This window comes from Myotis daubentonii, chromosome 1, assembly GCF_963259705.1.
Source record: "Myotis daubentonii chromosome 1, mMyoDau2.1, whole genome shotgun sequence".
Classification (NCBI taxonomy): Eukaryota; Metazoa; Chordata; class Mammalia; order Chiroptera; family Vespertilionidae; genus Myotis; species Myotis daubentonii.
Genome location: NC_081840.1, coordinates 77,931,547 through 77,945,595, shown reverse-complemented (window position 1 = coordinate 77,945,595; position 14,049 = coordinate 77,931,547). Strand labels below are relative to the sequence as shown.

General features: G+C 54.2%; 1 protein-coding gene across 1 annotated transcript; it reads right to left on the bottom strand.

Moving 5' to 3' along the window:
• Positions 1 to 995: 995 nt before the first annotated feature.
• Positions 996 to 12,382, bottom strand: MMP14 (matrix metallopeptidase 14). Its single transcript, XM_059707586.1, has 10 exons — positions 12,027 to 12,382; positions 6,870 to 7,018; positions 6,500 to 6,622; positions 5,836 to 6,140; positions 5,217 to 5,378; positions 4,793 to 4,950; positions 4,477 to 4,615; positions 4,207 to 4,357; positions 3,391 to 3,506; positions 996 to 3,038 (listed from the first exon to the last, which is right to left on the bottom strand). Exons 1-10 carry the CDS (start codon positions 12,129 to 12,131, stop codon positions 2,707 to 2,709), a joined length of 1,740 nt encoding a protein of 579 aa, XP_059563569.1. The 5' UTR covers positions 12,132 to 12,382; the 3' UTR covers positions 996 to 2,706.
• Between the last annotated feature and the right edge of the window lie 1,667 nt (positions 12,383 to 14,049).

Sequence of the window (14,049 nt, the reverse complement as noted above, 5' to 3'; positions counted from 1 at the left end):
TAGAAAGAGCTTAGACTTGTTCCTTCCTCTTGGATTTTTTGGAATAGTTTGAGGAGTATAGGTGTTAGTTCGTCTTTGAATGTTTGGTAAAACTCCCCCGTGAAGCTGTCCGGACCAGGGCTTTTGTTTGCTGGAAGTTTTTAAAAATTTTTATTACTGCTTCAATTTTATAAGTAGTTATTGGCCTATTAAGGTTTTCTGATTCTTCCTGATTTTTAGAAGATTGTATTTTTCTAGGAACATGTCTATTTCATAAACAAGATTTATGAACCTCCAGCCAGACTCACCAAGAAACAGAGAGAGGACCCAAATAAACAAAATCAGAAATGAAAGAGGTGAAGTAACAACTGACCCCACATAAATACAAGGGATCGTAAAAAAATACTATAAAGAACTGTATTCCTACAAATTGGACAACCTTGATGAAATGGACATATTTCTAGAAAAATACAATCTTCCAAAACTCACTGAGGAAGAGTCCATTGATTTTTAGAGAGTGTGGAAGGGAGCGGGAGACAGAAACATTGATGTGATAGAAATACATCATTTGGCCGAAACCGGTTTGGCTCAGTGGATAGAGCGTCGGCCTGCGGACTGAAGGGTCCCGGGTTCGATTCCGGTCGGGGGCGTGTACCTTGGTTGCAGACACATCCCCAGTGGGGGGTGTGCAGGAGGCAGCTGGTTGATGTTTCTCTCTCATCGATGTTTCTAGCTCTCTATCTCTCTCCTTTCCTCTCTGTAAAGACTCAATAAAATATATTTAAAAAAAAAAAAAAAAAGAAATACATCATTTGGTTGCTTCCTGCATGCACCCTGACTGGGCCGGGGATCGAGCCTGCAACTGAGGTATGTGCCCTAGACTGGTATCGAACCTGGGACCCTTCAGTCCATGGGCCGATGCTCTAACTGAGTCAAACTGGTTAGGACTCTCCTTTTCTCTTGCCCTCATAGCCAATCCCGTTCACCCTATGAGAGAACTGAAGCCACACAAGGAATGTGAAACACCATTTATTTTTTGTGGAAAGGTTGAACAAGGTCAAAAATATCCTTAGAGGGCACTGACCCAGCCCCGCCCTGCAGGTTCCTGGGGTCAATGCCTCTGCCCCCCCACCCCCATCCCTCCCCATGCCCCTTGTTAACAAAAAGGAACGATTTGAAGGGAATTCATATATAATAATTATAATAAAAATATACATTAAACAAAACAAAAAACCCAAACAAGACAAATTTAGCTGAACTGCCAGCACCGTTCACCCCATTTTCCCCCAACCCCCCCAATGCCCTACCCCTGACATCCCTCTCTTTTCACTCCCAGAAGGGTCTCTCACTTTCCCAAGTCCCCAGTACCATGACCACCTTAGGTGGCTGAAGGAGACTTCAAATGGATGGGCTGGGTGGGGATGAGGGGAGGGCAGGACACAGATAGGATGGGCTGAGGGATGGGGGCATCAGGAAGTGAGGAGGTAACCTGACCAAGAAACAAGAAATGCACAGGCACCTGCCCTCTCTGAGGCTTGCTGACTCGGTGCTGCCTGCTGCTGGGAGCTTTCTGCTCTCTAACTAGGTAGCTACTCTCATTAAGGGCCAGTTGCCAGTCCTCACATGTGCCATCTTTGCTCCTTTTCCTGGGCTCCTTCCCCTTTCCCTCCATGCTATCTGGTCAGAGGGAAGGCACTAAGCGAGCAGGTGTGCCTTTCTTGGGCTCTTCCTCTAGCGCCAATAAAATGTGCCTTCCCCCAGGTACCAGTCCACCCTGTGCATCCCTGATGGCCTGCTCAACCTCCAGCTGTCCACTCCTGCTGAACCTCCTTTTGGTGCCATGCTATCCCCTCTGACTGCTCTGCCCCTGGCACTTGCCCCAGCTGCCTGCATTTAAGCAAGCTTCTTTCTCTGTGGCCTTGAGGCTCACCCCCAGGGCTCCGGACTGAGTCTCTTCCTATAGAGACTCACCCCAGTCACTGCACTCCCTGGCCTCAGCTCTTCCAACTTGACATCCGCATCCAAGGCTAACATTTGGGAGAGTAGGGCTGTCAAGGGTTTCTGCAGCCTCAGTTCACTCCATAATGGCTCAGGCTCCTTCCATGAAGTTCTTGGGGGCAGAAGGAGGGGAGGGGGAGAGGCAGATCTTTGTGGAAAAGGCTGACCCTCTCTGAACTTCCCTCCCTAGGTCTTACGGTGGCTATGCAGCCCCACCCCTTCACCTTCTCTCAGGTTCTCCCCCGACAAAAGGTTAGATTCCTTTTAGCCAGAAAGAGTGGTGGGAGGCTGCCAATTGGGTACACCTGGGGGCCTGCCGGGGCTGGAGTGCCCAGAGCCTCCTGAGGTCAGAGTTCAGAGGTTAAAGGTATGTCAGGGAATGGAAAAGGAGCAGATGACCCCATTTGACCTTTACCAGTGAGGTCTGAGGGTCCTGCCTTCAAGTGCAGAGCCAAGACATTCAGATGGGGCTAGACATACACCAAGCTACAGGGGCCCTTGAGGGGCAGGGACTGGAAGGGGTGGCCCCTGTTCAGCCCCCAGGGGACCCATCTAGGGAAGAAGCAATGCCAGGGTTGAGGTGGGAGGGGCCAGTCATGGAACAGAGAAGGGAGGCGGGGTGGGGAGAGAGCTTGGATGGGGTGGGAGCAGCCCACCCACCACCATCTGCTGCCACTGGCCTTCAGAGGCAAAGTCCATGTGGTAGGAGTGGGCGGGCAGCGATGGGGGTCAGACCTTGTCCAGCAGGGACCGCTGGCAATAGAGCAGTCGCTTGGGGGTCCCGTGGCGTCTGAAGAAGAAGACTGCGAGGCCCACTGCCAGCACCAGCAGCAGCAGCAGCACAGGCAGCACCACAGCGGCTGCGCTCACTGCCCCGCTGCCTTCCTCGTCCACCTCGATGATGATCACCTCCGTTTCCTCCTCAGTCCCCCCATCTGGCCGGCCCTCCGAAGGGCAGCCCATCCAGTCCCGCAGGGCTGACTTGGGGTAGCCTGGCTCTACTTTCAGCTTCTGGTTGTTGAATTTCCAGTATCTGTTCCCCTTGTAGAAGTATGTGAAGACTGCAGGCGTCAGCAAGAAGGCGGCAGAGAAGACACAGGCGGGCGGCATCCAGGAGACCCAGAGAGAAGAGCAGAAAGAAAATCTGTCAGTGTGTGGCTGGCTGAGTTAACCTCTCCTAACAGCATTTCCTCAGCTGTAAACGGGGTAATTCTAGGACCAGGTTGGAGGAGTGGTGGGGTCTACGGGGTCTGACACATGGAAAGCACTAGCCCAGTGACTGACCCATGGGAAAGGCTCCACCTTATTATCATTGTCATTATTTTCCCACAATACTCTCCATCTTTCTTCTTCCTCTCTCTTAACTATTTGTTCCGATCCTCCCCTCATAGACACTTCCCAGGCCCTTCTCACCTTCATCACTGCCCATGAATGACCCTCTGGGAGACTCAGGAATTCCTTCCCAGATCTTGATGTTTTGGGGGTAGTCATTCTCCACCATCCTGAGCTCCTCGTTGAAACGGTAGTACCTGGTGGAGAGGAGAGGAAGGAAGTGGTTGGACACTGGGCACTTCCTCCGAGGGTAGCAGGACCCGGGACTGAAGTCACCAGTAAGGTAAGGACAGCTGTGGACAGGGGTTTTGAGTAATGAGGGCCTGCAGCTGAGAGCAGCGGAAGGTGGGAGGGAGCGCCAGGCTGTAAGGAGCCACCAGCAGCCCTTAATGACAGTGCTAGGCTGCTGGAGCGGAGGCACGGTGCCGGGGCAGGAGGCGTCAAATGACCAGGTCTGAAATGGTGACCCGGTCACATCCCACTCACTCAGCACCCAATGGAGGCTGCTCGTTGCTAGGCAACAACAGAGGCTCAGCCAACTCCTTCTCCAGGGAAACAACCCAGGCATACAGTGGGTCTTCCTCAGAATTGAGGGACTCTGGTAGCTGAGGAGGCAGGCCTGGGGTCAAGGGGTTAAGGCAGCCGTGGGCAAACTACGGCCCGCGGGCCGGATCCGGCCCGTTTGAAATGAATAAAACTAAAAAAAAAAAAAAAAAAAAAAAAAAAAAAAAAAAAAAAAAAGACCGTACCCTTTTATGTAATGATGTTTACTTTGAATTTATATTAGTTCACACAAACACTCCATCCATGCTTTTGTTCCGGCCCTCCGGTCCAGTTTAAGAACCCATTGTGGCCCTCAAGTCAAAAAGTTTGCCCACCCCTGGGTTAAGGTCTTACTTGTTTCCCCGGAAGAAGTAGGTCTTTCCATTGGGTACCCAAAAGATGGCGGCGTCAATCCTGTCAGTAGGCAGGCCTCGGCCCAGCTCCTTAATGTGCTTGGGGTAGCCAGGCTCCAGGGAAGCTTCGTCAAACACCCAGTGCCTATCTCCTGGGGAGACAGAAGGGCAGGATGGAGGGTCCCCTTGGGTTCTAGGGTCTTTGGAGGAGTCAGGTGGAATCTGCTCATCCAGGGAGACTCCCCAGACCCAAAGACTAAGGCCTGGTTACCTTTGAAGAAGACAAATTTGCCATCCTTCCTCTCGTAGGCAGTGTTGATGGATGCAGGCAGGCCCCGCCAGAACTGGCCGATGGGCATTGGGTAGCCATCCATCACTTGGTTATTCCTCACCCGCCAGAACCAGCGCTCCTGGGAGGCAGTCGACGTAAGAGTACATTATGTCTTGTCACTTAGTCCTCAGATTCGGTTCCCGAAGCTCCCCCACTGCCTCCGTTTTCATTTTTAGTCCTCATGCTGCTGTTGCCACCCTGCCTCCCGGGCATGGAGCCCTTTTGCCCTCCAAACCAGCCCACTTCTTCCTCTCACCTTGAAGACAAACATCTCCCCTCGAAGCACAGCCACAGTGTCAAAGTTCCCGTCACAGATGTTGGGCCCATATGTGGGGTTTTTGGGCTTATCAGGGATAGAGGGCCTGGAGGTGGTCCTGGGCTGAGGGGGCGTCTTGGTGGGGCCTGACTTACTCCCTGGGGCAGAGAACATGGGAGCACTTCAGACTTGGTGGCAGAGGGAGAGGAAAGGACAGGCATATGGGCAGACCACGCCCTTGGAAAGGGAAGAGAGAGGCCGAAGCAATCAGCTAGGAAAGAACAGAAGAGGTGGACTGAAAAGTGGGAGCAGATAGAGGCAGAGTCAGGAGGGGGGTGTGGGGCGGCGGGAAGAAACAGGAAGGCCAAGACGACACAGGCAAGGAGCAGAGAGAAAGGAGCAGATGCGGGCATGGACTGCTTGCCATAAAGTTGCTGGATGCCCCGGCGGTCATCATCGGGCAGCACAAAGTTCTCTGTGTCCATCCACTGGTAAAAGGGCGCCATGATGGCCGAGGGATCACTGGAATGCTCGAGGCCCAGGGCGTGGCCCAGCTCATGCACGGCCACCAGAAAGATGTCATTCCCTGGAGGGAGGAGAGAGACTATGATGGCGGCCGGATCCCTTCCCTCAGGCTCCCAGCTTTCCTATCAGAGGCTTTAGTTTCACACCCAAGCCTGCCTGCTGTTTTCCACTCAAAAAAGCCACCAAACCACCGTGCTCTTCTGGGAGGAGGTGAGCGTGCTCTGGGACTAGATCCCAAGCCCAGGAGACTGTGTTGAGGGAAGCTGAGGGCTCTCTCTGGGCCTCTTTCTCCCAGGATGAATTTGTCTGGATAAGCGGGTGATGGGGAGGCTTTGAAGCCTTTGAGGAGTCAGTTATTGGGCGAGAGAAGGAACCACATATAAATAGTTTAAAACTGGATTCCTGCTTTGTGGGAGATCTTTGTGGTCCCGGGTAGCCCTGAGATTTGGGGGTATAAGGTTTTGGGAGGAGGCAGGAGAACCCTGTACAAATGATCTTTGACTCTCCCCAGGGCTCACCATTCAGATCCTGATTTTCAACAGTCCAGGGCTCAGCAGAGTCAAAGTGGGTGTCGCCTCCGATGTGGGGGCCTGGGAAGTAGGCGTGTGCGAGGAAGCCACCCTCGCCATCGAAGGGTGTGCTGTCGCCATGGAAGCCCTCAGCAAACATGATCATGATGTCGGCATGCTCATGGCCATTCTCGATGTAGGAATAGGGTATCTCTCGGAAACGCAGCGGTGTGTGACTCTCCCACACGCGGAAGGCCTTGCGGATGGCCTCATAGGTGCGATACTCGCCTACCTTGGGGGTGTAATTCTGGATGCTGAGGTCCAGCCACGTGGGGAGAGGATTAGAGTATGTTAGGATCACAAGGGAAAAAACTCTCCTTCCCTGTACTCTCCCAAGTCTGACTGAGCTGCTCAGCCACCTTTGCCACCTCCAGATGCCTTTGCCTCAAGTACTGAGAGCTCAGGGACCCTCAGGCTTTGGCTTTCTGGCCCTGGGGCGTACCCCTTTTCCCTTACAGGCGGTATCCCTCTCAGGGTTACAGCCATCTTCCTCCCCACTCCCAAGGATGCATCCCAGGAAGAGGTGAGTATGGCAAGGTGCCTCTGAGCCTCTGTAAGCACAACTGATAGGGAAGGGTAACCTGATGTGAGGCCACTTGCCTGTTAGACTCACCAGAAAGTAATCTCGTTATGCTGCCATTTGGGGCCCTGGATGGCATAGCGCTTCCTTCGAACGTTGGCCTTGATCTCAGCCCCAAACTTGTCCGGAACACCACAGCGGGGGCGCTTCATGGCCCTGAGGTAGTTGAAGTGTGAAGACGGGTCAGTATAGTGTATGAAAGAGGAAGGTTTTTGGAGGACAGGGGGACTATCTGGGCCCAGGGTCAGTGTGAGGAAGGTTAGGGTAAATGAAAAGGCTCGGGATCAGCATGTGGCGATGAGGTACAGGGACAGGCGTCAGGCATTCACGTAGCAGCTTCTATGGTGCTCAGCGTTTTGTCAGTGTGTGCTGGGCAGAATCCCTGCCAGGGTCCAGCACTTACTTCATGGTGTCTGTATCCATCTTGCCCGTCACTCGCAGACCGTAGAACCTCTGCATGGCAGCGATGGCAGCTGAGAGTGACTGAGGTAAGCGCTGTGTGTGGGTACGCAGGTCCCCAGGGGGCAGGTAGCCATATTGCTGCAGCCAGGCCTGTAGGGAAAGGGATGAGGCTTAGAGCATCCCCACCTGGCCCAAGGGAAGCCTCCGCCTCCTCACGTTACCTGGCATGCACCCTCCACTTGCTGAGGAAAGGGCAATGAGCCTCCAGCCTGGCTCTGGCAGTGGGTCTGGAGGAACTCCAGGGCTGGACCTGAATTCTGGCCCCAGCCCCAGTATGCCTTGTCCTCTTGGAGCCTCAGCTCTGGACTTTGGCTACAGCTGTCTTCATGGGAACCGAGTTTAACTGAGTTCTCAGATGTCTTCTCAGGGTAGAGAGGGGAGAGGCTGAGGCCCTCCTGGGAGGGGGATGCCAAGCCTCCAGGAACCTCAGAGCTGAGATTTTTTAAAGAAAGGAGGGCAGAAAAGGAGCTAGGGCTGAGGCTGGCTGCTGATAGGGGAAGTTGGGGCTTCTGCAGGTGGTGAGAAGTGTGATGCAGCCAGAGCCAGGATCCTGCCACTGTTTCCATCCAAACGGCATCTGACCCAGGGCCTGGGACCTGCACTGTCCATTTAAGGATCGCAGTAGGGGGAGTGGGAGCTGGGAGTGAGGTGGATACTCGGTGACGGTATTTTTTTTATTTTGGGTACGTTGTGAATGGTGTAATATAATGCTGACATGTAAAAGCAGGGGTGGGGAACATTTTCCTGCCAAGGGCCATTTGAATACTTATAACATCATTCTCGGGCCATACAAAATTATCAACTTAAAAATTAGCCTGCTATATTTGACCAAACATTTAATTAACTCACCCCTAATGCCCTGGCAGGGCCAGACCAAATGAATCCACAGGCCTTTGTAATCCTCCCCCCTGCTCCTTAAAGTAAAGTTTAGGTTTTTGGTGTTTGATTGAAAGGGCAGCCCTAGCTGGTTTTGCTCAGTGGATAGAGCGTCGCCTCGGACTGAAGTGCCTGGGTTCGATTCTGATTCCGGGCCCTAATCCCTGGTCCTGCATTTGGGAGGCAACCAATTAATGTGTCTCTCTCACATGGATGTTTCTCTCTGTCTCTCCCACTCCCTTCCACTCTCTCTTAAAAAAAAAACAAAAAAAAACAAAAAAAAAAAAAAAAAAAAAAAACCCAAAAAACAAAACAAAAAAAAAATGGAAAAAAATCCTTGGGTGGGGATTAACAAAACAAAACAAACCTGTAAAACCTCATTGAGAAAAAAAAAAAATTAACCTTTATTGTAACAGCAATGGAATATTTTCCTAAAGCCTAAAAAGTAAAACGAACCAAATTATATATGGGATATGAAAATATTTGGATTTTCCTACAGGGAGACGCTACCCCGACAGCTGGTCCCTGATCCAGTGTTGCTTTCCTAAGCAGTCCAGAGGGGCTGCACGTTGCCTGGGATGGGAGCTTGAGGTGCGGAGGGGTTGAGGCTACTGGTGTTAGGTGCTGTGCCCTCCACCCTAGGTTATTAGGATAAATCTCCATGTGGCCCTTCACCTCTAGGCACACGCCCCAGTGATGAAACAGTACTCTTGCATAGGGGCTAGAGGTGATTCAGGAGCAGCTGATTGGGGACCTGAGCCTGCAGGGGCAAGAACTGCAATAATGGGCCCTGCCGGTGTGGCTCAGTGGTTGAGCATCGACCTATGAACCAGGAGATCATGGTTCAATTCCAGGTCAGGGCACATGCCCAGGTTGTGGGCTCAATCCTCAGTAGGGGGTGTGCAGGAGGCATCATTGATGTTTCTATTTCTCCCCCGCTCCCTGCCTCTCTGAAACAAAAAAAACAAAAACAAAAAAAAACAATTAAAAAAAATAGAGAATTGCAACATGGTTTTGGGAAGTGATCCCCCAAGGATGATGGAGGTAGGGCCTGAGATGTAAACAACCCAGCCCTTCCCCAGCCAACAGGCCTGGCCAGAGTCACCCTAGCACCACCTGCTCCAGGGCCCCACCTCAAGGGTAGAAGAAGAAGGCGTGAAGTTTAACCCCTGGTACACCAGAGGGGAGCAGAGAAGGGTGCTGCCGGCATGGGCCGCTCTCCAACAGATGAATGCTTGCCTTGACCTGTGCTGGCTGACGCTTCAGCTTAGTGCCTGCAGGAAGCCTGCTGTGGCATATGCCTGAGTACTCAGGAAGCTCTCTGTGCCCCTAGTCTCACCTGGACGGTATACACCCCAGGCTTATGACCTGGGTAGGAGTTCAGCTTTGGGGAAGGAGTAGTGACCTAAGCGGAACCGGAAGTCAGGAGGACTGAGGTCAGGCCTCCTCAACCCTCAGGAAGCAAACCTGAGGGGAATTCTAGGACAGGATGACAGAAGGGTGCGTGGCAGACAGGTGGGGAGAATCCACAGCCAAGAGCTCTGGGATAAATCCCTCTCCCTGATGAGTCTTTCAGGAAGGCAGGCAGATGAAAACATTCACACCCACGACCTCCACCCCACACCCAGTAGTTAAAAGCAGAGACTTAGGCAAAAAAGGGACATCCCTGGAGTCAAGGGAACGGCAAAGCTTGGAAAGGAGGTGCCCCTGCCCCACTCCTCCACGCCTCGGCTTTCTCCCCTCACAGGGGCCAGCTCTGAGCAAAGCAAGAACCACAGAGACTGGGGCTGGAACCACAGAAGAGAGGACTCCTGTGTCTGCGGCTGGGCGGGGGCAGGGCGGAGTGCCCGGCAGGGAGGAGAGGGCTGTTCTGAAGCTGGTGCAGGACTACGGAGCCTGGTGGAAGGAACCGGCTGCCTGAGGCCTGGGCCACCCCAGCTCGGCCTGGAGAGGGAGCAACTATGTTGGGTCAGAGAACTTTATTGGTTGGCTTTGTCTTGAAAACCGAGTGGTGGAAGGTATTCCCCTAGGACCGAGGCCGGCAAACTGCAGCTCTTTGGCCCCTCCAGTGTGGCTCTTCCTAAGCTTTAGGAGTACCCTAATTAAGTTAATAACAATGTACCTACCTATATAGTTTAAGTTTAAAAAATTTGGCTCAAAAGAAATCTCATTCGTTGTACTGTTGATATTTGGCTCTGTTGACTAATGAGTTTGCCGACCACTGCCCTAGGGCAGCGATTTTCAACCTTTCCCATCTCATGACACACATAAACGAATTACTAAAATTCTGTGGCCCACCACAAAATATATTTTTTGCCGATCCGACAAATAGGTATAATTTTGATACCTTCACACTGGACGGCTATTGTTGTGTTGGCTGTTGTCATTTGTTATTTGACAATCAAAGGGAAAAGAGGTCAATGGCCCTGACTAAACAGTCAGGTATTGCGCGAGTTTTAACATTCTTGCGGCACAGGCACAACAGTGAGCCGCAGCATGCTGCAGGCCAGCTGAAAATTGCTGCCCTAAGGGAAAGTCAAGGGAACCCATCCCACCTTTGGCCCAAGAGTAGAGGGGGTGTGGGGGGCGATCTCTGGCTCTCCAGCAGGCCCGGATGGGAGCCTCTGGGCCTGCTCCTCCCTCTCTCTGCCTCCCACCCCTCCAGAGCCCAGAAGCAAAGGGTGGTTCTGACACTGGGACTGCCCATGACCCACTTAAAGCAGAGACAGGGCTGCTGCCCCTCCCTTAGGGGGCCTACCGGGGCAGGGGCAGGGAGAAGGCAGGGCAGGCCATGATGGCAGTGGGCTGCCCCCAGATGCCCAGGCTCCTACTGTTGAGAGCTCTCCTTTCAGGCCTCAGTGCACACTTCATGCCTGGAAAGAGGACGCCTCCTCCTCCGGGCCAGTGCCAGGATTGGCCACAGGGCAGATTTTCACACTTCCTGGTCACCCCCATTCCTAGGGCCACCTTTTCCTTTCAGCCTCAGAGCCCTTCAGGACAGAGAGTGTGTTCTTTCTGGAGAGATGGTTCCTTGGGGATGGAACCAGGGCGCCGAAGGGGTCGGAGGGAGCCAAGTCCAGATCCCCTCCCCCTTCTCGGGCACTTCCCAGCCCCTCCAGACCGCGCCCAGGCACCCAGGCAGGGCCGAGTGGGTTGGGATGTCCCAAAATAAGACGCTGATCAAATCCGTCTCCCACCTTCACCCCAAAATAAAAGGGAGAGAGAGGAAAAACCTCCTCAGACAACTCCCACGCGACTTCCTCCTGGCCGGGTGGGCCAACGTCGGCGAATGGGTGGGGGGCACCGGAGTCGGTCAAGACCTGTGTGGGCGCCCGGGGCCAGGCCCTCTCCCCACTCCCCCTATGCGACGTCCCCAGTCTCCATGCAATTAACGCAGAAAAACAATGAACAAAAACAACAAAAAAAGGCCTAAAGGCGCGGAGGGGCGGGGGGCAGGGGAGGAGGCGGCGGCCCCGGCGAGCCCCCGCTCACAAGGAGAGCTTTGTGTGGACGGAAGGGCGGCCAGGGCGCCAGCGCCGGGACCCTCGACGCCAGGGCTCGGGGGCCGGGACCCAGAGATCCGCTCGGGAGGCGGGGGCGGGTGGGGGCCGGGGCCGCTCCGCCGTCCACCCGCGGCCCCACCTGGGCGCTGATGCGCGGGTGGAGGGCGCGCCAGCGGGCAGCGGGGAGCGGGGAGCGGGCAGCGGCCGCAGCGTGGGGGGCCGGGGCCACGGTCCTCCCGAGCCCTCCTGGCCTCCCCGGCGCCGGTCAGCGCGGGCGGGCGGGCTGGAAAGTTGCAGAAACTGCAAACTCTCGCACATGACAAGAAACCAAGACAGCGCGGGATCTGAGCGGAGTCCAAATAGGTCTCAGGCTCCCAACTGGTTCCAGAGCTGAGCGCGGAGCGCGGAGCGCAGGGCGCAGAGCGGGGACTGGGGCAGTGGGGTCCGGGGCGGTGGGCGAGGGTCTGGCCGGCTGTAAAGTTCTTTCCAGGAAAGCAGTGGGAAGGAAGGCGGCGGCGGCGGGGGTGGGGGAGGAGGCAAAAGTTGGATCGCCTGGGAAGTTTGGAGATGAGGAGGGGAAGGGAAAGGAGGGGGTCCTGCAGGCCGGAGCCAACGAGACCTGGAGAGCCCTCCTCCCCGAAGGGGGCTGTCCCCCGGGGGACCCCGGGCTCGCCTCCGCGGCCGCGCGGCTCCGGGCCGGGCCGGCGGAGCTCACTTACTTCGGGGCTGAAGCTGCTTTGGGCCGAGCTGAGGGGGGCGAGCGCGGCGGCGAGCGCGAGCAGAGGGAGCAGCGGGCTGCGGGCGGGCCGTGCGGCGGGAGACATGGTCCGCGGCCGTCCGGGCAGACCGGCGTGCGGCTCCGCGGCGGGGCCCAGCCTGGGGGTCGCGCCGCCCCTCCCTCGGACGCCTTTGTCTCCCGGAGGCACCGAGCTGGGATTCTTGGAGAGCTGTCCGCTGGGAGAGGAGGCGCTGGTTCCCGAGCGCGCTGTCTGCTCGTCGCCTCCCCTCCGTTCTCTGGTCTTTCTTCTGCTTAGTCGGCGAACTAGATGGCGAGCCCTCTCTTGCTCTCTCCTCTGGTCCCTCCCTTTATCCCACAGCCTCTCCTCCCGCCCACGCCCCAATGCCCTCCTTTCCCGGTGCGGACGTGGTTGTTCAAGCCTGAATCCAATTACAGCCAAGAGCCCGGTAAAAAAAAACCAAAAAAAGGAAAAACCAAACCTAAGTTGACTTTCTGTGGTAAAGGCTGCCATCTCCAGGGGTTGAGGCCATAGCCGAGAGCAAGAAACTGTGAGTGGTGTGTGTGTGTGTGTGTGTGTGTGTGTGTGTGTGTGTGTGTGTGTGTGTGGCGGGGGAGTCCAAGGGGACGGGATGTGGGAAACTTTTCCCCCCTAGGCATATTTTGGATGGCTCGATTCCTCTGGTATTCAGCGTTTGCCTCACCTCAGTTGGGAAGTACTGGGAGGCTCAGTGGCTGGGGCAAACAAGTTCAGAGTCTGGGACGTGTTGGGGGGTCTTCCATGTCCTGAGACCTGGGTTAGGGGATTGTCTGTTGGGACCTGTGACTAAACCAAATTGAACCTTTGTCTCTTATTCTTGACAACCACCTCTGTCCCTGTTGCAAACAAACAAACAAAAACAATATCAGCCCTAGCCAGTTTTGCTCAGTGGATAGAGCATTGGCTTGTGAACTGAAGGGTCCTGAGTTCGATTCCAGGGCACGTGCCTGGGTTGCCAGCCTCAGAGCAGGGTGTGCAGGAGGCAGCTGATCAATGATTCTCTCTCATCATTGATGTTTCTCTCTCTCTCCCTCTCTGAAATCAATAGAAAAAAACCCAACCAACCAACCAAACAAAAACACACACACAACAATATCAAAACCCAACTACTCATCAACAAACCCCACAACCACACTGGATGGGGGGGAGGGTCCTATCCTTGTAGAAAAACAAATGTGCTTCCCTTACTATGCCACTTGCAATCTGATCCTTAAATTAGAACTGGTTGGGGAGGAGAGGGGTGCAAGGCCATGGACTCTGGGTAAAGGCAAATCGAGTTTGGTGCAATTGTTAGAAGGGCGATTGGAAGTTGGAACTTCAGGGTTTAATTCCTTACCCTGGAAAAGGAGGCAGTTCCTTCAAGGGTAAAATCTCCTTCAAGGACAGACTAGTCTCTGAGAACAAAAGGTGGAGGTATGCAGGGAAGGGGGAGGGCAGGCTAAAGCTGAGAAAGGGAGACAGATAAGAGGTTGAGAACTAGATCTGGAAAGGCAGAACAACAAGCAGGAAAAGTGTGGGAGACAGAAAACTCAGCCATCAGCGAAATCTAAGACCCAAGAATTACATTGGTCAGAGAGAGGGGAAGGGAAGGAGGTATTGGGGGGAAGAAGGGAGGGAAAGAAAGCAAGGGAAGGAATAACTGGGAGGCTGGACAGAAATTAGGTCCGGTAAGAAACTCCAGAAATCCTAGAGATCCAGAACTAACACAAGTTTGTGACATGAAAATGGGAAATAAAGTCCAGTGTTCTGTATTGTAATGAGAGCAAAGGTTTTTCCACACAGAATCCACGAGCAATGAGAGTTTTGCCCAGCCAGTGTGGCTCAGTTGATTGAGTTGTCCTGTGCACCAAGAAGCGGTCCCGCGTTTGATTCCCTTCAGAGCACATGCCTGGGTTTCAGGCTTGATCCCCAATAGGGGGCGTACAGGAGGCAGCCCATTGATGCTCCTCTCTCTAAAAGGTTTCCT